We start from the raw sequence: 24,998 nt of genomic DNA on the forward strand, positions 1-24,998 counted from the left end.
GCCCAGCGGTCGGCCCCTGTCGTCCCCCTAGCCCCCCACCCGGGCCCAGACCCCCTGCCCACTTCTAATGGTCCTCTCAACTCTCCTGGCCTGAACCTGGGCCTGACCTTCCTGTCTACCCCATGTCGCCCATCCTCGGCCTGCAGCCCCCTTTCGGCTCACCTCCTCCGCCCAATCTCTGCCAGGCCCGAAGCTTTCCCACAAACCCCGAAGTCGCCCCCCGCCCCGCCTCCGTTCCCCCCCCCCCCCCCGGGGCCAGAGCCACTTTTGGAGAGTCCAGAGCCAGCAGTCCTCTCCTTCGGTCCGCCTGGATCCCGAGCGCGCGGTCCCGGACCGGCGCTGCCGCCAACTCGTCCCGTCCCGCCCCCCCCCCCCCGTGCGGTCCCCACCCCCACCCCCGGCACCGCGTCCTACCTCGATTTACCTCGCCGGCATCCGGGGTCCCCCGGCGGCCGCTTCCCCGGCCGCGGCGTCGCTGCGCAACCCGCCGTCTGCGCGGTCTGGCCTCGCCGCGGTCGGGGCCACTCCTCCCAGCGCTGGAGCCTTACGAAATATTAATAATAAAGAAGGCAAGAAAGGAAAAAGAATGCCTTCATTCCCCAACTCCCAAATCAATTTTTCAAGGGGGTGGGGCAGGGGATTTGTTCCGAAGGAGACCTAAACTTCGGAGAGGGGCCAGCGGGCCGACCGGGCGGGCCGGGGTTCCCCGGGGCTCCCCCAGCCGGCACTCGGGGCCAGACGCTGCTCGGGGCGCCGGCCGGGGGCGCGGGGAGCCCGCTGGGGGGAGGGGGGACGGCCCCGGCACTATTTGACGTGGAGCCGCCGGCTCATCCCGGCGCAGGGATACGAGGCGCACCAATGAGTTCAAATGTCAGGAAGTTTGAGGAGGGGTGAGGCGGCTCCCGGCCGGAGTATCCCTCCGCCGCCAGCCCCAGCTCTAAACCGAGCGGCTCCTCGGGCGCACCATGGCACTGGAGTAGCGCGGGGAGCGCGCCCGGAGCCCCGCGGCCCGCTGCGCCCCGCCCGGGACCCCGCTGAGCCGCCCGCGCCCCCCCAGCCCGCGGGGCCGCCCCTGCACCCCCGCCCCCTCCCCCGCCCGCCGCCGCCGCCGCCGCCGCCGCCGCGGCCGCCGCCTCCTCCCCGCGGCTCCGTCTGCCGCCGCCGCCGCCGCTGCTGCCGCCGCCGTCGCCACCGCCGCCGCCGGGCTCCGGGGCTGACGAGCAGGTGACAGAGGAGCCGGCGCGCGTGGCCGCGAGGGCCCGGGAGAGCGCGGCGCGGGCTGCAGCCGCCCCGGCCCACCCGCACGACGCCGGGGCCCGGGGCCAGCGCGCCGCCGCTCCGCGGAGCTCGCCGCGGGCAGCGGGCGGCCCCGGCCGCAGCCCGAGCCCCGCGGGGGCCGCGCCTCCCCGGCTCCAGGGCCGCGGCAGCAGCGGCGAGCGGGCGGACGGGCGGGCGGGCGGCGGCGGCGAGCGGTCCGGCCGGCGAGGTCCGCGGCGCGCCCCGCGTCCCATGGATATAGCAACAGGTCCCGAGTCGCTGGAGAGGTGTTTCCCTCGCGGGCAGACCGAGTGCGCCAAGATGTTGGACGGCATCAAGATGGAGGAGCACGCCCTGCGACCCGGGCCCGCCACTCTGGGGGTGCTGCTGGGTGAGTGCGAGGTCGGGACGGACGCCCCGAGTGGTCATGAGTTGGAGACGGGGGGCATCCCGGCCAGCGGATGAAGGAAACGGGTTGGCAGGACGTGGGCACCGGGCACCGGGACAGGACTCCTGGAGAGACCCTCCGAGGGGGGCAGCAAGCACGCCCAGGGCATGCTGGGGAGGGTGGACCGAGTGCGGGGACCTCGCCCGGGAGGAGAGCACGGGACGGCTGCAGCCGCCGCCACCCTCTCCGTCCTCAGCGGGCCGGGACCTAGAGTTGTGGTCCAGGCGGGGCGAGGCTAGCGGGACGAGCGGCGGGAGTGATGCGGGACCCCAAGTAGTCAGTCACCTTGGCGAGGCAGGGATTAGTGCCAGGCCACCTGGAGAAGGGGACCTTCTAGAAGGAAAAAGAAAAAACAAAAAACAAAAATGTTCCCTGGGCCATCCAAACCACAGGCTTGGGGGAGATGGGGAGAGAAGATCCCCAGCGCCCCGTGTGGGGCGTGTCCGCCAGCGAAGCGCCCCAGCCTCGCCTCCCTCGCCTCTTTCGGTCCCAGCCGGCGACCCCGCGCGCGCGGGGCTCCTGCTCGTTTGTATGAACCCCGAGCTCTGGATCTCCCGAGGACCGGAGAGCGCGAGCACCGGGGCCCAAGGGGCTTCAGGCCCGTGCGGCCTGTCGGTGCCAGAACCCATGGCCTGGGAAGTACCAGTTGGGGCTGCCCGGCCTCTGCGGCGGAGGCCAGGGGACCGCTGGCGGCGGGGATGGGGGGAGCGCCCCCGGGGCTCCCAGCTTGGGGGCTTGGGGACCCCGCGAGATCGGGGCGCCGTGGCTGGGCCGGGCCAGGCGGCGCTGACCGCCGGGCTCTCCCTGTGTGCGCCGCAGGCTCGGACTGCCCGCATCCCGCCGTGTGCGAGGGCTGCCAGCGGCCCATCTCCGACCGCTTCCTGATGCGAGTCAACGAATCGTCCTGGCACGAGGAGTGTTTGCAGTGCGCGGCGTGTCAGCAAGCCCTCACCACCAGCTGCTACTTCCGGGATCGGAAACTGTACTGCAAACAAGACTACCAACAGTAAGCGCTTCTCGTCCTCCTTCCCCGCCGCCGCGCCCGCCGCTGCAGCCCGGCCAGCTCCTTCCCCGCCGCCTGCTCTGCGCTCCGCGGGGAGCCCCCCGCGGCGCCCCGAGTTCTAAGAGCTGCGCGTCTCCCGTGCCGGCTTTGGAGAGTGGCCCCCCTACGTGCCATCTGTGGTCCTGGAAATCTGCGCGGGGTAGCCGGCTTGGGGTACAAGACAGAAAAGCTCTGGGGCCGACTGGCAGATAGGATAGCCTGGGTGTGGGGAAGGGCTTTGGCCCCATTGAGGCCCCAAGTGGGGACCAAGAATTGGTTTTCAAATAAACGCAGTGCTTTAGAGAGCCAAGCCTGGAGATGTGCTTTCCTAGCCCCAAAGCAGCTATGTTGGGGGTTTGGGATTCCTGGAACAGGGAGGTGGGCACTGAAATGTCTTACTTAGGCTGCAAGGGCCCCATCTGACCAGGCTCCCTGCTGCATGTTTAGTCCCTGGTTGGGAGAAATGGGTGTCCATCTTCCCCCAGACCGTTCCATGCGGGAAATTCGCACGTACAATTTTTTTCTCGGCCGGAGAAGCAGTGTAAGCCGAGGCGGCTCAGTTGAGGTGGGAGATTGACCAGGTCAGCCCTCTGTTAGCGGCCTACTCTGTTGCAGTGTTGGGTAGGGGTGGCTCATTCTTCCCCTGGTATACTCCAGCCCTCCGGGCTGAAGGGCTTGAGCTATGGGCTGAGCACTAGCTAGACTTCTGTGTTTAGCTGTGGCTGTAGATTTGTCTGACAAGAAGCTGGGGACAGGACAGACTAGGGAAAGGATTTTTTTCTTTTGACCTGCTGGGGTTTGTGGGGATCCTCTGGAGTGGCATTGCTGAGACAAGTGGGTGCTTGGAGAACTTTTGAAAGATGCTCAGAAAACCTTCTTGATGTGACTGCGGGTGGGTAAGTTGGCTCCATTGCTTTAGGCTCAGAGAGGGCCCTGTCTGCCCAATTCTTTGAAGGGAGTCTGAACTACAAAGGCAGATTCTTAGTGGTGAGTGCAGCCTACCTGCTTTTCAGACTGCTCTGCTGGGGCCTGAAAATAGTAGGACTCTGTGGCCAGAGCCTTAGATAGGGCATTGGGTTTTACCCCAAAGATGCTTGGCTGGTCCCCTGGGACAGGCAAGAGCTGTTTTCTGCACCTTGCATTTTCTGCTGCCTGGGGGTTTCTGTGGACCAGCCCAAGGACTGACTCTGCTGGTTCTGGAGCACAGCTGAGACCTCTCTCTCTCTGTGCTCCCCAGATTTAGGTACACAACCAACTATTGGTCTGGTCTGTGCCATGCCTTAGTGCCCTGGAACTCTTTCATTCTTCAAAAAGGAAAAGGCACTGGTCAGTTCACTGGCAGCTGGGCTTAAAGCAGGACAAGTAAAATGGGGATGATATGGTTGGGGTTTTTGGGTGGTCCAAGAAGCACCATGCCATAGGATGTGCCCAGCCTTGCTTGCCTGTGTGACTGGGAGGTGTGCTCTTGGCAGTACTGCTGACCTCAGCAACTCAGTACGTGGGGTCAGGAGGCCTGAGAAACTAGAAATAGGCCTCTGGAATATTTGTGTAGTTTAATTTTTTGTTTTAACCATCGGAAAGACTTTACTATGACCTGTATGTATTTGTGCTTGCAATTATTAAAAGGCTTCTTTTTAAAAGAAAGCAAGTATGTCCCCCCACCCCCACCCCATCCTGCTGGCAGGCATGGAGCCACAAGATCACAAATTAGAGATGAATGGCAAACTCCTTCGTTTTACAAAAACAATTAAACGTTAGCAATTGCTTTGTCTGAAGTATATTTGTTTTTAAAATAAGAGAAGTCTTTTCAGATAGTCTTCACTGCAAAATGATCCTGGTGTTGGGAATGAATTTGTCAGTCTGTTGAATCTCAAGTTGGGAGTCTGGAGTGGGTCCCGAGCTACTGAAGTCTGGGTGTCCTCAAAGTTTCCTCCTTCTCTTCCTTAGTCCCCTCTTTTTTCCAATAATGCCAATTAAGTATCTGCACTAGATGGGCCTCTGGTGACTGGGCCCCCAGTGGCCTGGCCGTTAGCAAGACAATGTTGTGGACAAATTCCCAGCCAGCTATGCTGGGGAAGCAGTGTTCTTTACTCAATAAAAATACTTTTTATTCACCATTTCTTTTTTTTTTCCTTTGAGAATCGCAGATGCATATTTGTTTCATCTGTTCACAAATGCTTTTCAGACCAGAATCCAGGCAAGTGGCGCAGAAACGTGCCTTCTTGATTCTGCGGTGTCTGTGTCAGCGTATTGGGAAATTAACACCCCCCCCCTCAACTTTCCTAAAAATGCATCCTTACTGGGCTGCAGAGAGCTGCAGGGTCTGTCCTTAGAAAGCAAGAGGTTGACATTTTTAGTATCTTTCTGCTTTCGTTTTGTTCTCAAAGATTCCCGGCAACCCCAAGTGCAAAGTTATTTTACGCACCATGGGGGTGATTAATTGACGTTTGTGTACTTTTTAATAACATTTGATAAAATTCACTCGTTCCTGTTGGTAGAGCCAAAGAGATGACAGACTAGGGCATTTGGACATTTTCACTTGTAATTCAACAAATTCCTCTTTTTCTCCAGGTGTATGGGGTGTGTGTGTGTGTGTGTGTGTTCTCAACACAAAAACAAAAAAGCAGCCATGGCCTCAGCTCCTTTTCCAACACAAAACCCAGTTAGGAATCAGTAGGAAACACGGCCTCTTCAACATGGGGCTCGCCTTTCACATCCTCCACAGAAAAAACCTATTTTAAAATAATAATAACAACATCGAACGCATGCAATTTTTTTTTCCTAGCAGTTTGGCTGAGTAGAATTATGTAATTCTCGTTTCTTGCCGTCTGTCGCTGGCTGTCTGGAAAGGGTTTTTATCCTGAGGAGGTGGCGAATTCCTGGAGGAGGCTCCGGAAAGGGGGAGGGTCGGTGGGAGAGTCCAAAAATCTGTCACAAAATGGAGTCTAATCGCTTGTAATACAGCTCCAGGTCTAGTGACCCGGGCCTCGTTGGTGTGCGCTGGGGGCCTTTGTGCGAGCTCACGGGACGGACCTGGGGTTCCAGCCCAGAGCGCTTACACGGGGGCAGAGGCTTGTGGTGCGTTGGGCGGGCAGGCGGGAAGCAGGGCCTAACACGGTGCCCAGCCTCCTCTGTAGCTCCAGTTCACAGAAGAAGGGGCATCCAGACTTTGATGGGCTTTCAGAAAAAGCCTTCTCAGGCCTGGGCTGGTCTTTGGTTTTTGGGTTTTTCTCTGTTTTGTTTGTTTGTTCTTAAGAAAAAAATCTCTCCAACCCGGCCGGTGGCTCCAGTGGCTCAACTGGGTTGTTCCCGCACATTCCTTTCCTTGGAAGTGTTTATACCGGCAAGGCCTTCCTGGGAGGCTCACCTTGCCCACCTGCCTCTGGAGTCTTAGCAGTGGGTGTGGGTGTGGCAAGGGGGGCACAAAACCAGGCTCCAGCCTTCCTGGCTGCTGCTCCCCTGCCCTAGGAAGGTCTCCGCAGGCCTTACTTCCTAGCAGCACTCCCTGCGCAGTGGGGAACCCAGCCCACAGCCTCAGGTGGAGTCTGCTTCGGATCAGGAGCCAAGACTTCGTTTTACATAAAGGCTCTCATGCTCTTCCCACAGGACTAAGGGCTCATGCTGCAAGCCCCAGTCCTTGGCCCCTTAGAGGGCGCCTATCCACTTAACCCCAGCACCTTGGGCTATGGGCAGGAAGGTAGCAGGCAGGCCTTCCCGATGCTGCAGTCATCTGCTCAACTGAGGCATTATTCACAGCAACTCCTAGTTCACCTCCTATTCCCCAAGCTCCAGGCTGATGTGGTCTTATTTGTTTGCTGGATTTTTCTCAAGTGGAGGAAGCAGGCTGCAAGGGTCTGCTCTGTGGTATGTGATTGATAACCCTTTACTCCTTTTTGCCTTGAAGCTAAGCTTCAAACCCTGGCACCTGCTTGATCTGTACAACCTGCATGGGGGAGGGAGGGGTAGGTGAGCTGCTACTGGGACAGAAGCGTTTTTATAGACAGCAGATAAGGTGCCCCAATTCTTGCTTACCATGTCATTAGCAGCATTGATGTTGTTACTATTGCTGTTGTGCAGAATACTTTGTCTCCAAAGACACATAGGCCAAGACAGGTTCCATGCCCAAGGTGTGGCTGGTCTGCTAGGCTTGCCATGCATGAGCTTGTTGGTGCGGAAAGGGTGAGGGGCATTGCCAGGAATGAGAGGATTCTCTGAGGGTCCCACCTTACTCCCATGTAAAGAGTGTTAAACTCTAAGGCACAGCCGGCTCACCTTCCAGCCCCAGTGCTCAGCCTGTCCATCCCAGAGCCTGGGTTCTCTACTGGATACAATGAGATCACATTGCAGGGTGGCTGTGAGAATTGCAAGGGGCAATGTTTCATTCCAAACAGATCCATTATTCTCTTCTGCTGGAGGAACTTCTGGCTGTGAAGATGAGCACAGGCACACAGGCACTGGATGGCAGGGCAGGGTGGGTCTGATGTGTTACTTCGTTGTTTGGGGGGAGGGGGCATAGAGGTTGGCACACAGCAATGATGTTTCCACTGGGGAACATTTGACATCTCCAGGGTCTGCATATCACTTGGAAAAGCAAACTCAATAATATAATTTTATACTTGAAGAACTGTCTGTGCTCATTGTTTTTGTAATTCAAAGCTCAGCCTACATTTCCAAGGCTGATCTGGAAGAGGGGACATGCAGGGGAGAGATTCAGGGTTGTGTGCAGTTCTTGGAATGGAAGCAAAGCTTAAAAGCTAGGGAAGAGATTTCCATCCCAGGCTCTGTAGCCTTGTGAGGTTTCCACCGTGCAGGGCTAGCCTGCCTGGCTGCCTCAGGGAGCTTCCTCTGGCCAATGGCTGTGGAGTTTTTAAAAGAGAAAGAAATGGAAGAAAGTTGGGGGGGGCATCACTTTGGCTGAAGGACAGAGGATACTCCCAATGACATGAGTTATAACTTACAATTTGTTGGACACCATAATCAGGCCTTGGCTTGCAAGCGGGAGGCCGGAGGCTGGGTTAGCCTTCCGTCCAGAAGTGAGTGGGAACTGTCAGTCAGCCAGGGATGAGGGGTACTCTAGGTCTTCGCCTCGCTGGCTGACCCAACCGGAAGTTCCTCGATTTCTCTCCAACCCCCAGACTCTATGCTGATGGCAGCAAAGAGCAAAATCAAAATTATGTATATTTATTGCCACTGCAGCCAGAAAGTGGGGGGTAGGGAGTGAGACTGAAAACCGTATTTGAAAAAGTTGATTCAGGAAGGCAGAGGAAGCAAAGTGGCAGACGTTTGCCATTTCATCAACTGGCTGGTGTTCTCCATTCATGTCATAAATGTCTCCTGTCATTTGATGCCAAAAGCAACACGATTTGGTTCCCCGGTGGCCTATAGAGTTTTTCTCTCTATCGCTCGCTTTCTCTCTCTTTTTTTGCAGTAAATGTTTATTTGTTAATAATATACTTTAAACAGCCCAGTCTTGACCTCGAGTCTCCTGAAGCATCCATCTTCTCCTAGAAAAATGTTTCAAGTTTGTGTAATTTGGGGGTAAGGTGTAAGTGATGGCCAGTGAAGGGCCTGTGTTTGCTCTAACTACTGCTGTGGTGTGGACTGGTTGTGCATAAGGGGCCACTGTGCTCCGAATGGCAACTTTCTTAGGTTTCAGGCCTGGCTGACAGCACTTCCTCAATGTCCTTTACCTTTTGCAAAAATTGCCTGATCAGTACAAATAAATTTCTGCAGGAGCCCTTCCTTTGTTATTCCCTGGGCAATACTGCATCCATCTCCAAGCTTTTGACTGGCAGCCTTGGGCCTGCCCTGCTGACCCTGGAACCCAGACTAGGAGGGGAGGAGGGGAGAAGGTTGTGTGAGTGCATAGTAGGGGAAGCTTTGACTCCATGAAAGCCTAATGAGTGCCCTGGTGGATAGCTGAGCACCTGGCTGGCCTGGTACTGGGTGAACTTGCAGAAGTGCTGCTGACAGAAACCCCCAGTGTTGGAGTCTTGGTCCAGAAGAAACAAAGATTTTTGCTTCCTGGCCTTCCAGTGTGGAAGGCTTCTCTAGTGCCATGGGGGAGCTTACTAGTTGGGGAAGGAGGGTTCTCAGGACTTCCCAGAGCAATGGAGGTGCCCATACCTAAAGGAAGAGGCTGGATAGAGGAGCATGCTGGGACATGGGGTGCGGGGGAGAGGGGGGAAGCTGCCAGGCATCTCCTCTCCCCCCCACAGCCCCCAGCATTTTGCATCTTGGGGATGCTTCAGCAAGGATGATGGTGGGAGGGGTGGAGCAGCATTGCATTGAAACAATCTGGGTGTGACTGGCTTCCCCTGTGGAGGGTACTCAATGACTTTTCTCATGTGCCTAGATTGTTATGAGAATGGAGCTGTGGGCCATGGGCCTCAGTCCAGGCCTGAGCTGCCTAAGCCTGGGGAGATCAGAGGTGCTGTGGGGTGATTTTCAAGTAGGGGGGCAATTTCTCAAAGGTAGAATAAGATGGTTGGCAATTACAGCTTTGGGATGGAGAACCTTTTAATCTCCCAGTGACACAGACCCAGGGCCTTTAGGGAAGAACTGATAGCTGTCTCCCTGAGACTCGGTGCCTTCTTTACCACAGGTGATCATTCCAGCCTCACAGCGTTGCTTTGGGGATAAAGTAGAACACACCCAAAGGTGCCGGCCTGTATGGGCATTCAGTCCATGTGCATTTTCTTTTTTCCTGCCGGGAAGAGCTAGAAGCTGCTCTGTCTGGCAGGAATGCATTGTCTGCTTTGCATGGGAGGCCTAGAAGGTGCTGCGGCCTAGAAAGGCCTGTGGAGGGGTCATGCTCACCCTTTGCTCCTCGCCAAGTCTGGGATCTGGGTTCTGAATCTTGCCCTTGAGAGGGGAATGAGCAGGTCTGGGTGCCAGAGGTTGCGCCTCCGTGTGCTGGCAGCTGTGATGGGCAGGCACGCAGGACTCTATGGCACACAAGTCCCATTTGCCCCAGCAGACTCTTGAGCCAGAGCAGCGTAGATGAACTTGCAGAGGACAGCGTGGGGCTGGGAGAGCCCAGGGGGGCAGCAGCATGTCTAGAAATGAAAGGAATGGGTGCGTGCTTCCTCAGTGCCTGTGAAGTTTACCAGCTCTATTGCTCTAGCTCTGGTGTGTGCATGAGGAAACTGAGCTGGAGGAGGTTAAACACCTCCTAACCCCAAGGGATCCCCAAGTCCTCAGGTCCTGACTAGATGTTAGGTCTGGACTGTTGTAGCTCTCCCTAGAGGCCAGCCTACAAGATAGGGTAAGGGGTGTCACGGTTGCCCAGCACAGAACGACCAGCCTTAGCCAGAGGAGGGAAGGTCAGGTTAACTCCTTCCCCCGAGCCAGCTTCCTTCACCAGCCAGCGCCGGCGCGCAGCGGCCGGCGGCTTCCCGCGCCTCGGCCCCGCGCTCTCCTCCAGGTGATCCTCTCAGCAGCCCCGGCTCCGTGTGGCTGTCCCTTCCCCGGAGAGCACAGCCCCGGTGCACTCGGCTTCCAGGGCCGCGGGGCTCCCACGTTCCGGGCCGAGCGCGGCGCCGCGGAGGTTGATGAATTTCGGTGTCACCAGGGGTTTAGCCCGGATTTGGGAACCGAGCGCTCTAATGCGCGCAGGCGGCCCGCCCTCTCCAAAGCGCAGCCCTTTCACCCAGCCGCTGATTTATGAAGGAATCCGATCCCGGACCCCAGACGGGCTGAGCTGGAGCGGGGAGCCTGGGCCCCCGCGGCAGCCTTCGGGTTCCCGCGAGTTTGGGAGATCCTGGGAGAACCGAGGCTCTCCCAGGTTGCAGCCAAGGTGCCCGGCAGAGTGGGAAGTGTGGTGGCCCAGAAGGCGCGGTTCCCCCGGGGAGCCACTGAAGGCTGCAGTTTTCCTTTGGGGTAGAGCAAAGCCCGCCCCTTCCCCAAGCCCTCCGGCCGACCCCTGAAGGCAGGCGCAAAAGTAGTGAGTTTGAGAGGTTTGTTTATGAAGGGAACAGAAAACTGAAGGGAAAACAGAAAACTGAAGGGAAAACGGCTTAAGATGTACACACACACACACACACACACACACACACACACACACACACACGGCTTAAGATGTACACACACACACACACACACACACACACACGGCTTAAGATGTACACACACACACACACACACACACACACACACCTCCCTCTGAGAAATGTGCAAAGTCTCTGGGTTCCTAAAAGCACTAGGCTGCCCAAAGCCCACGCTGAGTTGGCTTTGCCGGCTGAGCAACCTTCCTGTCCCTCCTCCAGCACCCCAGCCCCAGGGCAGTGGGCCGGGTTCCCCCCTCCCTTTCTATTAGATTTGGTTTGCTGGGGGGGAAATGTGGTTGTATCAATCCACAAATATTTACTCTTAACAGACTTGTATCTGTGGAGATTTCGAACAAAGACAGTTTAGGGGGATTACAAAACCCCTAAACCTCCGTGTTTTTTTTTTTTCCTCCAGGACTTGGTGCTTTAAATGCCAATTACAGGCGAGTCATATCCAACAGCAACGGGGGAAGGGGGCAGGATCCATCCATTAAATGTAACTTTTCATTATGAAAAGGATTTCGCTGGTTTTATCTTCTAATAAGATTATGTCAGGAACACAAGTACCTAGGATGGTGCTGAGTGACAGGGCTCAGTCGTTTAATCACGGGCTGTACGGCTCAAACCGCAGGGCCCATTGTCCCACCGAGTGAACTACGGAAACTTGCCGTCCTAATCCCCTTATTCATGTCAAACAGAGAAAAGAAGCGGAGCACCTTACAACCGTGTCCCCTCCACCCCTTCCGAGGGCAATGGGAGGGGGCTTGGAGTAGCCATGAGCCCCCTGGGTCCTTTCCTTTCGGAGGGGTCTGAGCCTTTGGCCCTCCAAACCATACCAGCAGAGGTGAGCCAGAGCCCGGCAGTATCTGGGAAATGGAAGCATAGCTCCACTTTGGACAGAGTTTTGTTTTGTTTTGTTTTGTTTTCCTTCATTAATGAAGGAAGAATACAATCTCCTCTTCCCCAGGCAAGGTGGCATTGGGGGACACCCACCCACCGCCCTGGTCGAAGCAGGATTGATTGATGAGAGAGGCTAAATGGAGATTCCAGTCCTGGGTCCTCAGGGGTGGAGTTCGTTGGATCACCGGGACTAATGTCGTAGCCCTTGCAAGCCCGCAGGTCTATGGGGTTGGCTGTTCCCAACTTCTGGGCTCAGCCAATTCTTCAGAGGCCAGATTCCTTTTTTTTTTTTTTTTTAACTCCTCCCATACTCCCACCTTTAGGGAAACCCTCACTGGGCACTGCTTCCCTTATTCCTACCCTTCTATGTCTCTTCCCAGGACATTTCTGGCAGAGCCAGCCCAGTTTGCCAACCTTGCATGTCACTGATTTGTCCAAGCCCCAGGTGCCTGCTTGGACAAGTAGAACTCCAGCCTTGGCTGCCGGCAGTGGAAGCATGGGCTCGAGCCCCTAGCCTTTCCCTCTGGGCACAGTGGGGAGCCTCCAGCCATGGAGAAGCAGCGGCGCGTGCTTCCGGGGCCAAGCGTCTGCTGCCGCCGAAAAAAAACCAAAAGTAAAACCAATACCCAAGTGAAACCCAGGCACTCCCAAAGATCCACTTCATACCACACCTGCCTCCCAGCCCTTGGGAGCTGCTCCTAGGGTTTCAGGCAAGGCTCCCATTGTCTGCGGAGCAGGAGGGGAACTCTGGGGTGATTTGTCTCCAATACCTGGCTCCTTGGCCTCCTCTGAAAGTCCTTAGGTGGGGCTCCAGGGATGCCTGACTGCACCCAGTCTCCTCTGCAGAGCCGATCCCAGGCTCCAGGGCACAGGGAGGATGGGGCTGAGAGCAGGGTGTCACCTCGTAAAAGCGACATGCTAGGGCTGTTTTATGGGGAGACAGAAGGACAGGAAGTGATGCTTCCATCTCTGGCTACACTGGGACCCAGAGCTCCAAAGGAGGGGGTCCGATTCACTTGTGAAGGACGGGGTACGGTCTGCAGAGAAGCGGAGGGACTAGGCAAGACCAGAGACGGCCGGATCTGTGGCCATTAACTATGAGACAGACCGATAGACATGGAACGCCAGAGCTCGGCTCCAGACCATCCTCAGAGCCCCCATGTACAGCACTCTGTCTCGCCAACCACAAGTCCTTCCTCTGGCTGATGGAGGAAAGACTTTTTCTCCCTCGAAACACTTGATACCAACTTTGTTTTTTTGGCAAGAAAAATAAATCTTGTTTGGAAAGAGGGGGCATCGAGCGAGGAGGGAAGGAGTGAGCTGGCGGCAGAGCAAACTTTGTGGATTAGGTTTCAGCGCCTCCGCCCTACCCCCAGCCCCACGGCGGTGATTTGTGTGCGGGGGTCTGTGACCCTGCAAGCATCAAACGGCCCGCGGGAACCGGCCGAGTTCAGAGGGACAGTGGGCAGAGGGGCAGCCTAAGACAACGCAGATGGTTCATATCAGCGGGGCTGGCCGCACCCTGGGCTCCCAGCATCTAACCCATCGTTCCTGGTTCCTCCACTGGGGAAGAGAAGGGGGCTCAGCCTTGCTCTTTGGGGGCGGGGAGGCACAGCATGAGCTTTCAGGGGGTAGAGGACAAGCAGTCATTGGCCTCCGGAGAGACAGCGGAGAGACAGAGACCACTTCTTCCACCAGGCTGTCCGGATTCCTCCAGCTCAGGGGGTGCCTGGGGCTCTTGGCTGGGCCTGAGTCACCTGGGAACAGAACAAGAGGTCCTCCAGTCCCTTGCAAGTGGCCATATTTGCCTCAGTCCAGAGCTGGAGCTCCTCCTGGTGCAGCTCGTCTGCATGTCCCCTCACACCTCTCCCCTCTGTAGGTCTCATTCTCCCGTGTCACCCATCAAGCACCTTCCTAGCCTGGGTGTGGGAAGCCCCTCCTTCCTGGGACATTCCTTCACTGGACTCTGGTGGAATGGCCTGCGGGCTTGCTTAGCCGCCTTCTGCCTAGCCTGACCTGAAGGAACCCTGCTGTTCTCTCCTCCTAGTCTCTCAGGAAAGCTAGACACACCCTGGCCCACGGCCTTCTTTGCATGTGGTAGGGGGCTGCTTAGTTGGGTGGATAGGCTCTTCCTCACACCCCACCCCCACCCTCACAGGACTGGCCTCTGAACCAGTTACCTCTCTATGCTCAGAGTGGGAGCTAGGCATTCAACCTTAGCAAGCACAGACCTCCAGGCCAGGTCTCTAGACCTTCCAAGGACCCTCAGATCAAAGAAGGCACCACAGGGGCCTCACACACAAGGTCTCTGGGTTGCTTCAGAATGTCTCATCTGAAGGCTCTTCAAGTTCTCTGTAGCAGTGGGGGCACCAAGTTAAAGTACAGCCAGACCTTGTCCAGGCTCATTGGATGGCAACTGAGCGGCGACAAGAACCCCACTCATATGCTGTCCAGCGAGGTGTCCACATGGCAGCTTCACAGTTCCTTCTAGACATGTCTCCTGGGCTCTGCCATTAACGTTGGCTTTCTCCATCTTCTCTCCTGCTGAGGTCTAAGGACCCTAGCTTTTAAGAAAGGCTGACAGGTAGCCTACAAAAGGAATGATCTTGAGACTTTTCTGGGCCATTTAGACTTGGGGACTTCATTGTCTGAACTGGGGCATGGAGGGACAAGACTCAGGTGAGCACAGTCCTGTATCCTCTAGTCCTGTGTTATCTGACTCCCATACTTCCTGGGCTTGGTTCTTCCTCTCCACAGTGGATCACTGGGAGGCTGCAGCCTGGCCAGGGCACTAAGGGCCCCTGGTCCTCAGGGACCTCTCCAGATTCATCTCCCAAGGTCCCTGCCTCAGGGGAGCAGCAGCTGGGTCATCCATGCACGTAAGACACATCTGTCCTCCACATGTTAGAGGCTAAGCTGAGGACATGTGGTTTGGGACGTGTTATCTTAATCATATTTATTAGCCATTGGGGGGGGGGGGAGTTTGATATCATTACAATTTGGAAAAGAGCTCCAAATCCACATGATAGATGAGAAAGGGCCGCCAGTAACAACCAGGGTACAGCTGGTCTGGGAACAGCAGCTCTGTAAGTTCTTTGGGTTGTCCCTGTGCAATGGGACAACCCGGAGACTGAGAAATAGCACTTACCATTTTCCTTTTCCTGAGCAGAGATCTGAAGCAAAATTAATTACCCTGCCTTGACTGATAGTTGTGCTATTGGAGTATGCTTCTAATCCTTATTAACATTCTCTAAAGTCAGGCATGAAATATGACTATTGCACCACACTCTTTGGCATATGTTTTTCTTTTCCAGGATATTTTTCAGGCTACCTCCAAGTCTCACTGTTGTTCATGATTATTACTTTTTTTTTTTTTGCCATAGGTCTAAAGTTGCCAGCCCCCAAACCAGAACACAGCCAAGAAGGGGGGTGGGGGTAGCAGTCTATGACAGGTCCCTGCTCCCAACACAAATTGCTTCTGATTATTGAGCTTTGAGTATTTTCCTCCGTCATGTTTTTTATTAAAAATGCCAGTGTATTTACGCTTGATAGTGTCTTCAATTAGGTTTAAAAAAAAGTGGGGGGGGGGGCCTTTTCATAGCAGTATGTAAAGAAAATAGTTGTTATGACCGCAAAATTACCATCTAAACCTGGTTCGCGTAAAGGGAGCCCTGCTTTGACAAGCCCAGCAGGCTGGGTGCTTTTTCTACATGTTCCAGCTGCTAGGGAAACAGCAGAGAGGAAGCCCTTCGCAGTCCCATCTGCAGGGTACCTAGGGTACAACTCAGTAGCTAATACTCTCCAAGTCTGAGAGCTACGGAAGCCGGACAGCTCTACAGGGCAGGGCAGGCTCTGAAAGCAGCAGTCACTAGCCTGAGGGCATGCTGCATGCTTCTATCCTTGAGCCACTGCTCTCTGCTGATCTCTTTCCTTTCTTCTGTGACTCTAAGAGGTAGGTGCTATTCAGAGAAATTGAATAACTTGGGCAAGGCCACACAGCTATTGGGTAGAATTAGAACCGGAGCTCAAGCATTGTGGCATAAGGAAACTTCTAGAGATCCTTTGGAAGCCAATTTTGGTCTCTTGATGGTAGCGGCCTGGTACACTGCTTCATGTTGTTTATTGAATCAACAGTTCCTGATGAATGGCTGGTGTTCCTCGTGTCCATAGGTTAGTGGGAACTGTCTCACAGACAGGCTCTTCTCCCTGCCTCCGGAACAGGCTTTCTGCATGTCATTTCCCCTTTTGCCCAGGTTGAAGCTTGACGGGAGAGATGCAGTGTTTTCTTTTCCCTCCAAGGTCACACTGCTTCAGAGGGCAAAGTAAAAGTGCTGCTGTCTGCTGGAAACGGGAGAAAGCTAGGCACAAAAACTAGGACCTAGGGGCTGGGAAGGTGGCTCAGTGGTAGAGCGCTCGCCTCACATGCATGAGGCCCTGGGTTCAATTCCTCAGCACCACATAAACAGAAAGAAAAGGCCGGAAGTGGTGCTGTGGCTCAAGTGGTTGCATGCTAGCCTTGAGCTGAAGAGTTCAGGGACAGTGCCCAGACCGCCTAGAGTTCAAGCCCCACGACTGACCAAAAAAAAAAAAAAAAAAAAAGAAAGGGGAAAAAAAAGAAAACTAGGACTTAGAAAACAAAATCCTTGACTCCCCGAGTTTGAGGAGTGTTCCTGAAAGTACTCTTGATTGTCTGGGTTTCCACTGGGCTCGGGTGAAGCCACATACTAGAATCACACAGTCAGTGGGGGGCTCAGAGAATGGAGCCAACATCTGTGGAAGCACAGCCTAGCCTCCTGATCACTGCTCAGCCTGGAGCCACCAGAGCTGGGGACATCCAGGTCTCACTTAACCTAAACTTCCATACTTCCATGCTAAGCAATAGCAGAGCACATTTTGGCACTGAGGTGTGTGTGTGTGTGTGTGTATGTGTGTGTGTGAGAGAGAGAGAGAGAGAGAGAGAGAGAGAGAGAGAGAGAGACCTGCTATATGTGAATAGGTGTGAATAGGGCAGGGCGTCTCCCTATCTTAGCCCCATTTTGCTGAGCAGGAACCAAAAGCACCGAGAAGTTAAGTGGCTTGCCCAGATCACACAGCTAGCGAAGGACTGAATGTTTTGAGGGGGTGAGTTACTGTCGTATTTGTCGGTGTTGGTCTCATGCATCACCAGCCCTCTGCACCTTCGGGGTGCTTTGTAAATGCCTTAGGAACAAGATGGTACGCTTCCCAGGGTTGCACAGCAAGGTATAGCCAGCCTCCCTGCTCTGGATAATGGAGGTCCTCAGGGCAAGAGATTTAAAGGAGAGAGGGAGTAGAGGAGCATAGCCGGCCTCCTAGGCCAGGCCCTTCTTTACCTCAGCAGTGCCTTCCTGGCTCCGGACTGACTGCTGGTACAGCAACCCCAGGGCAGGCGCTGTCTGCCCTTTGAAGGGACAGCCGCGGAGAGTGGCACTTTGAACTGCAAAGGGGCCTGTGGTGAGGGCTTGGCCCCTTCCCACGTGTCCCCTGCTGGCCCACTCCTCCAGGTCTGGTTCCAGTCGGCAGGCGTGGAGCCGGATGGGCGGGTAGGGAGCAGCCCCCTGTGGGATGTCAGCTTGATAAGTAAGCAGTGACAGACCCCTGAAGCTGGCAGCCCACTGGTGGAGCTGTCCCACGTGGCAAGAGTTCAGGCTGGTCACAGAGGTGCCACCCTCCTACAGACACGCCCTCCTGGCTTCACGCACATCAGCATCAAATGCAAGTATCAGCAATGATGATCATATTTTGTGCATGCACGTGTCAGTTCTGGGGCTTGAGCTGGGCCTGGGTGCTGTTCCCCAAGCTTATTTGCACAAGGCTAGCACTCTGCCACTTGAACCCCAGCTCTACTTCTGGCTCTTTGGTGATTAATTGGAGATAAGAGTCTCAGAGACTTTCCTGGCTGGCTTCAAATCATGATCCCCAGATCTCAGCCTCCTGAGTAGCTAGGATTATAGGTGTGAGCCACGGGCACCTGGCTAATAATAATTTTTGTTTGGGCCCTAAACTCAGGTCCTGGACACTCTTAGCTCAAAGCCACAGCTCTACTTCTGCCTTTTTGCCAGTTAATTCGAGATATGTCTTGTGAACTTTTCTGCCCAAACTGGCTTCAAACCACAGTCCTCCAATCTCAGTCTCTTGGATAGCTAGATTTACAAGTGTGAACCGCCAGCACCTGCTTAATAATAATTTTTTGTTGTGTTGTTGTTGGTTGTGGGGCTTGAACTCTGGGCCTGGGCACTGTCCCTGAGCTCTTTTGTTCAAGGCTAGTGCTCTACCTCTTTGAACCACAGATCCACTTCTGATTTTTTTGAGTGGTTAATTGGAAATAAGAGTTTCACGGACTTTCCTGCCTGGGCTGGTTTTTTGAACTGTGATCCTTAGATCTCAGCCTCCTGAGTAACTAGTATTGTAGGTGTGAACCACCAGTGCCCAGCTAATAATAATTTTTAAAAGGAAACATCTTGTCTTGGGGTTGGGCCTGGTGAGCATCCTGGTAGAAGGTAAGAGACAGGGTCATCTCTGCCAGTTAACTGCCAGAGCTCAACTGGGAGCCTCAGGTTTACCTAACTCCTCAGCCAGGTGCTTGCTAAGCTGGACCAGGGAGCTCTGTGTGTCATGGATGGAACTCAAGGCCTCATGTGTACTTGCCTCAGATGTCCACTCCCAGTTCCTTAGCCATGTTCTTCAACAGAGCTTTCGAGCTTCTGATTTTGGAATTTGAGTCTAGGTTCTGCTATGCGATCTCCATGATTTACCTTTTGGGGCCTCAGTTCCCTCAGTATCTATTGAAAATCAAACACCTGCCTCAGGGTAATCACATGTAAAGGAGAGAGTGGGTGCAGTTGTTTGTTTGTTTTTTGTTTTTGTTAGAAGTGGGGCTCTTGATCATCTTCTTGTGGCCGCTCCTACAACCCTTTGTGTTAGAACCCAGCAGTGTGTGTATTGGGCTACAGCAAGAATAGGACCATGATAGGTGCTTAGTACCAAAAGATATACAGGGGAGGGCTGGGTGTGGCTCAAGTGGTAAAGCACCTGCTTAGCAAGATTAAAGGCAAGAGTTCAAACCCTAGTGCCTCAAAAAACCAAGACAAACAAAAAGCTGAAAGGAGAGGGAGAAAGGGAAGGGAGGGGAAGGGAAAGAAGTGTTTGCTAACCAGAAGACTTACAGGGGGATTGGTTAGGAGTTAGACTGGCTGGGCTAGCATCAGGGATTGGACTGTTTGTGACTATGTGACCCTCGGCAGGTTTCTCAGCCTCTCTGGATCTCTGTTACCCCACTGGTAAAATGAGGACAGCAAATAACCTCCCCTCTGGGGTGGTGGGGAGAATGAAATGGGTTGCCTTGGTTAGAGGATGGGCCTGGGTGGATCTAGTTAGTAACCTAGGAAGACAGCAAGGATCTAAGGCAGGCTCCCCCGGCAGGCATTTGTGAGATGGGAGGATTGAGGAGGGCCTTCCAGGTAAGGTTCTGGACTGAGAAAGGCGGGCTGGGCTGGCGAGTCTGGCGGGAAGGGCTGCCTAGGGGCTGCTGGGACATGAAGCTGCCGAGCAGGGCAGGGGCCAGTAGCCCTGCTACAGGGCTTAGTGTTTATCCTGTGGGCAGGAGGGAGCCATTGAAGGTTATTGGACAGGGGAATGACGGGAACTGGAGAGGCACTTTATGGAGATGATGGTGGTGCCGTGTGCATAGGACTAGAGGCTGGCAGAGGAGGCTGCTGCCACTCTGGAGGCAAGGACAGTAAAGTGAACGGGAGAAGGGACAGAGCCAACTGTTAGTGGCAGTTCTGAGGATTGAGGGAGGATCACAAAGGCTTGGGATGGGCTACATATGGGCCTGGCTAAGACCTTGGGGACCTTGTCCCAGCAAGGGTGACCCACTTGCTGGGTCTCTGGAAGTCTGGTGAGAGGATGGGTGGTCTGTGAAGTCAGTCACTCAGGGCCCCCACATTTCTGTGCTTGGCTTAATGCTCTTCCCAGGAAGTTCTTGATTTGTGAATGGGTAGTCTTGAACTTCTGTTTTGTAGAAGGTGAACCCATGTATGAGACCCTTGTTCGTTCTGAGAAGGCTGCCCAGGTGCTTCTGCCTCTATAAAGCAGACCTGGTATAAGAGACCCCATGAAATGGGATCTGCACACCTAACCCCATTGCGGGCTGGGGCATGTGCCAGGCCTGCAGAAGAACTGGAACTCTCAGGGATCTGCATTCCAAGCTCGCTCTGGAGGGCACCCTGAGCACTGTCCAGGGTGCAGAGGCTGGCACCGGGTAATTTCTGGGTGTCCATGGGTCATTTCATTGCAAGAGAATCGATGAGCTGGGGCTTCTGTCTGCTCTTGGCCTATGAAGCTTCCTGGGGACTGGCCCTTTTCCTAGCTTGCAAAGTAGGCAGCGGTGACTGGGATGACATCAGATATGGGACTGGCTGAGAATGGGTCTCTAACTGTCCCTGATATCCCAGGGCAAAATTGGCACCCTGTCAGAAGCAGAAGTGAGCAGAGGCTGCCTCAGTTCTCCGGCAGATCCTCCCTCCATCTCTCCCCTCCTCTGGAAGGGATGTGTGTGCCAGCCTGCTTCTCTCTGCCATTGTCCCCATCCCAGAGATGTGGAAACTGAGGCTCAGAAGGGGAAGCTCAGTTATCCAGAGTCATACACTTCAGCCTCCGTCAGCCTGAGATTCCTTGAGGCCCTGTGGCTCCCCCTGGCAAGGGCCCAGGGAAGCACCTGGCACTCAGTAGGTGCTGGAGATGGAGGAAAGCAGGAGAGGCTGGAGAAAGACAGCCCAGCCCACCTATCTGCTTCACACAGATCAGGATGCTACCAAGACCCACACTGAGCAGAAGTGTCCCAGCCTGACATGCCTGGGGACAGGGAGCGGGCAGGGGAGCTTGAGAAGCGGCACTGGCTTTGACAGATGAGGGGGAATTGGGAATGTTGCTCTCCTCACGAAGCCTTGTGTAGCCAAGACTGGAGAGCCATCAAGGGTGGCGCCAGCTGGTCTCTGAATATCACATCCCAGTTCACAGGTGTGTGCCCGGCATGAGGGCCCAAGTGCCTAGGAATAGATGGAGGCCTGGGTGCTTGTCTCTAGCAAGGGATGATACCTGCCAGCACATACTAGATACTCAGGGACTGTCCCCATTGAGGTATGCTGTGGGCTTCTGTCTGGAGCCTCTTGGCCATTCTGAGCCCCAGTTTTCTGATCTGTAAAATGCTTACAAGTGTTGCTCATCCTTCAGAAGTTCAAGGACAGCTAGGAAGGACAACACTCGGGCAGGGCATGGCTTGCATCCCATTTGACAGATAGGTAGACTGGAGTGCAGAACTCCCTACCCCTCTCCCCCCCCCCCTTCCTCCTCTCCCAGTCCACAAGCTTGTTGCTCCTGCACTGCCCTGTCTCACTGAGCAACAATGAGCAAGACTTCTGGGGTCCTCACAAAGGCAAGGGGGTGCCCTGTGGGACCTGGGGGCGGGGCATCAGCCATGCAGAGTAGGCAACACAGGAAGGCAGGTTCAGACCGAGGAGGGTCCGTGCCCAGCCGTGCCTGTGATTGTCCACACGTGATTAGTGACACGCTCAGTCACACATGGCCACACATGACAAGTGACATGCACAGTCACACCAATGACCTTGGTGGCTGAAAGAATGTGCATTTCCGGTGGTCCTGACCTTGGTTCCGTCACTTCTTTCCTTTTAACTTCATTCTCTTCACCAATAAAATAGGGATTCTAAAATCTCACATCAGAATTTTCAGGAAACCCAGAAAAAAATTGTTGTTATAATTGTGGTGATTGCTCACGTTTCTCAACCTCATGGTGGAGGAAACTGGTTCGGAGAGGTTGAGCAGCTGCACCCATGTCTCCCAGCTGCAAGGCACCCAGAGTAGTGCCTTGGGCTGCACCTCTTTGCTGCCCTGAGCTACAGCACTCAGAGGAAAGAGGTGCAGAGCCTGAGCTTGTGCAGGTTGAGCCAGGGCCCCTCTTGGCCCCTCTTGGGGAGCCAGCTAGGAAACCCACTCCTACAGTCCAGGAATGGGCGCTAGGGACAGTGAGTGACAGAAGTGGCCGCGTCATCGTTCCTCAGTATCACGGCATCCTTCCTGCCGGCCCATCTGCAGGTTTGGCTATCTGGCATCCTTAGAGCGTCTTCCTCCCTCCTTTCTGATATTTGCTGAGAGGTCACTGTGTGCCTTGTCCTATATTCTAGGACAGGCACAGCTCTGTCCCCAAAGAGCCCACTGTCCAGTGGAAAAGGGAAACATATGTCTGATGGTGACTGATCAGCTCTCCAGTGGACAAAGCCTAGGCTTTGTCCCTCAAACCGGGACAGGGCTGCTCTTCTTCCTGGAGGAAGGTCATCTGTCTCATGTGAGAGCAGATTTGGGTCAGAGGTGGCACATGCACGAGCCTAGAGGGGTCAGATCACACAGGGTCTCTAGATGGCTATGCTAGGAGGCTGGTCTTTACTCCAGGGGACACTGGAGGCCGTGGCAGGAGGCTTAAGCAGGAGAGTGCTGTATTGAATCAGAAGTAAGGCAAGGCCCTGACTATGACACAGACTATGGAGAGAGGCTGGGAGCTGGAAAGGAGTCTCTGGCCTCTCCTTGGGAGACCAGGAATGGCTGTCAGCAAGGTGAAGGGGAGCTGCAGAAGTATTATCTTCGTGTGTGCCCTGCAAGCACATGGCTACACATACATGTGGCGGGAGTATCACTTGCTGGAGTCCCTGAGAGATGCTTGACCTTGGTTCCTACCCAACATCTAGTACAAGGCCTGGCCAGTGGTAGGTATCCACACCTGCGTATATGCGTGTGACCATAAGTGTGAGTTCTTCAGCCATGGTGGTACTGTGTCCCTGTCTCTAGAGGTGGGGAAGGGGTGTAGGGGTGCACACGTGCACCCACACAGCCAAAAGCCCTCTGTCCAGTCACACACAGTCAGGAGCCTAGGACAAGAGGACAGGCAGCTGTGGGCTATCTGGAGCTGCCCAGCCTGGCATAGACACCACCTGGTCTTGATACCCAGCACTCAGCCACTAGCACAAGTTCTGCTTAGCATTGTTGCCAATGCTGTCTATCTAGGGGTTATAGCTGCTGTAAATTGTCCCAGTTTCTGGCTGCAGTACCTGCTGGCTTGAGCTGACACAGGCAGGTGGTCCCGCCCGACTCCACTCTGAACACACAGCATCTGCAGAGGCAGGCTCTGCCTCCATAGGGACCCTGGCTTATTCCCCTGCATTCCAATACCAGTGCATATGGCGGGGTAGGCAGCAGGGAGGGTGGAGCACGTGTCCAGACATTTGTACATGTGTGTGCACCAGCAGGCTATGCTACACATGTGTCCTGGGGCTGCCTGTCTTCCTCTGCTCATGGCCAAGTGTGCCTGTCTGTCAATGCCACTGTGAGCACAGGTTCAGAGTCAGCGCAGCCCCATGCATAGCGAGTACCTTTCCTGGGGTGCATGGCCTATGTGCCTGCCTGAGGGACACTGGCGTTCTGGGTGGCAGTGTATGATGTCATCCTTGGCGGGCCTGGTCATGGGGTTGCCCTTATGTGGTGGGTATGACATGCTGGGCAGCCTCCATGTCTCTTGACCCATGACACCCACAGCCAAGGCCCTGCGGCTGGCAGAACCTCCTCTCACCTTCATCCCTGGGGGCAGTGGGGGCAGGAAGGCGTGATGATGGTCTCCCCTCCTTTTCCTCCTCTTTCTCTTCTCAGGGACTGGGCTCAGGCAGGCTTCCGGACTGGACCAAAGGGACAGATACCTAGGTGGGACACAAAACCCTGAGAGGAGGCAGCCAGTCAGCCCCCAGGTCTACTTTGGGCCTGTGGTGGACAGGAATATCATCAGTGAGTACAGACTGGCCAGGGAAACAAGAGGAGAGATGGCAGTAGGGCCTGGGGCAGAAGCAGGTTCTGAGGAGCCCCACCCAGGGGAACCCCTCCCTGATGGTGTCCCTGGCAGGTGGGTCACCCAGGTGTGCCCCGGCCCGTATGTCCACACAGGTGTGTCTACCCTTATTCCCCAACAGGTGTGCCCTGCCAGGCATGCCCTGTCAGTTTCTCTGGGAGGAGCCAGACGAATGGTTGGGCCTCCCACTCCCCCCTGCACAGTGCAGCCTGCGCCGCCCCCAACCCAGGAGGCCAGTGCCCTCCCTGCCCCTGCGCCTGCCCTGCCCACGGCCCTGCCACCCTGGGGAGCTGACCCCAACCTTCCCCCCCCGCCCCCCCCCCACATCCCAGCCCGGGGGCGGGGCTCACAAAGGGAGAGGAGGGAAGAGAAAAATCGCAGAGATTTGTCTTGTCTCTGGCTGACAGCAGAGCGAGTGATTGCCAGGCCCGCTTGGCAGTTTTTAATCATTTTATCTCTGTTCTCGGCTCTCGGGGGAGACAGCCAGTGCTTAGCAGTCTGCTCAGAAAGACCTCGGGGCGCATGGCGCAGCGGCGGCTCCGAGCTCCCATTATTAGCTGTGCTCTTCGGAGCGCGCTGCGATCTCTCCCAGGGGAGCCGGTGAAAAATTAACACGGGCCGGCGGCGCGGGCGCCCGATGTAACTGTAATTACTCCATTGATATTCCTCACACAATAGCGCTGTCATCAGTCATTTACATAAACTTTACTCCCCGAGACGGGCGGAGGTGCCTAATCCTGTTGGGCGCTTCCACCGCATGCATTATACATGGCAGCTAGCTCCTAGGTGAGCTGGGGAGGGAGGGAGGGAGGGTGCTGTTGGGAGGGAGACTTGGAGAGAAGGGGAGGAGAGAAGAGGAAAGGGGAGGAGAAAGGAGAGGTGGGATGGAGATGGGCAGGAGGAAGCAGAGGAGAAGAGAAGGGAGTGATTGGAAAGAGGAAAGGAGAGAAAGGAGCTGAGCAGCAGTAACTGAGTGAGGCAAGGCAGAGCCAAAAGCCATTGCCAGCGAAGGGCGTATGCTGGGCTGGAGTCCAGTGGGGCTGGGGTCTCGCTTGGCCTCAAGAGGACCCTCTGAAGCAGGGATGGTTTCCTGGCTGAGTGTGGTTGCTTGCGGCCAGGGGCCCATCATCCATCTGACCTGGAACAGGTGAATCTGATCCTCCAGGGTTCTCTGGCCTCTGCCTAGGCCATGCCCGCCTCTTCCCACCTCCCGGCAGGGCCATCCTCAGCCCCTCAGAGAATCTCAGCTAGGCCTGAGGCTCTTCAGCTGCTAAGGAGTTAAAACCTCCCTGGAAATTACCCTGTAATGACCTAATTAAAGACTTGGGGGGGCACCTACTCTGGGGTGAAAGCTAATAACACCCGCCCAACAATTAT

General features: G+C 55.3%; 1 protein-coding gene across 2 annotated transcripts in view; it reads left to right on the top strand.

Moving 5' to 3' along the window:
* Positions 1 to 939: 939 nt before the first annotated feature.
* Positions 940 to 24,998, top strand: part of Lmx1b (LIM homeobox transcription factor 1 beta) — a 71,421-nt gene continuing 47,362 nt past the window's right edge. Inside the window, exons 1-2 of one of the 2 annotated variants that reach the window (XM_042681158.1) lie at positions 940 to 1,648; positions 2,525 to 2,711. In XM_042681158.1, the coding sequence (XP_042537092.1) occupies positions 1,510 to 1,648; positions 2,525 to 2,711 (326 nt within the window). In that variant the 5' untranslated portion in view covers positions 940 to 1,509. The remainder of the gene's footprint in view (positions 1,649 to 2,524; positions 2,712 to 24,998) is intronic. The other variant, XM_042681157.1, reaches the window with a different exon arrangement.

This window comes from Dipodomys spectabilis, unplaced genomic scaffold, assembly GCF_019054845.1.
Source record: "Dipodomys spectabilis isolate Male_0828 unplaced genomic scaffold, ASM1905484v1 ptg000067l, whole genome shotgun sequence".
NCBI lineage: Eukaryota > Metazoa > Chordata > Mammalia > Rodentia > Heteromyidae > Dipodomys > Dipodomys spectabilis.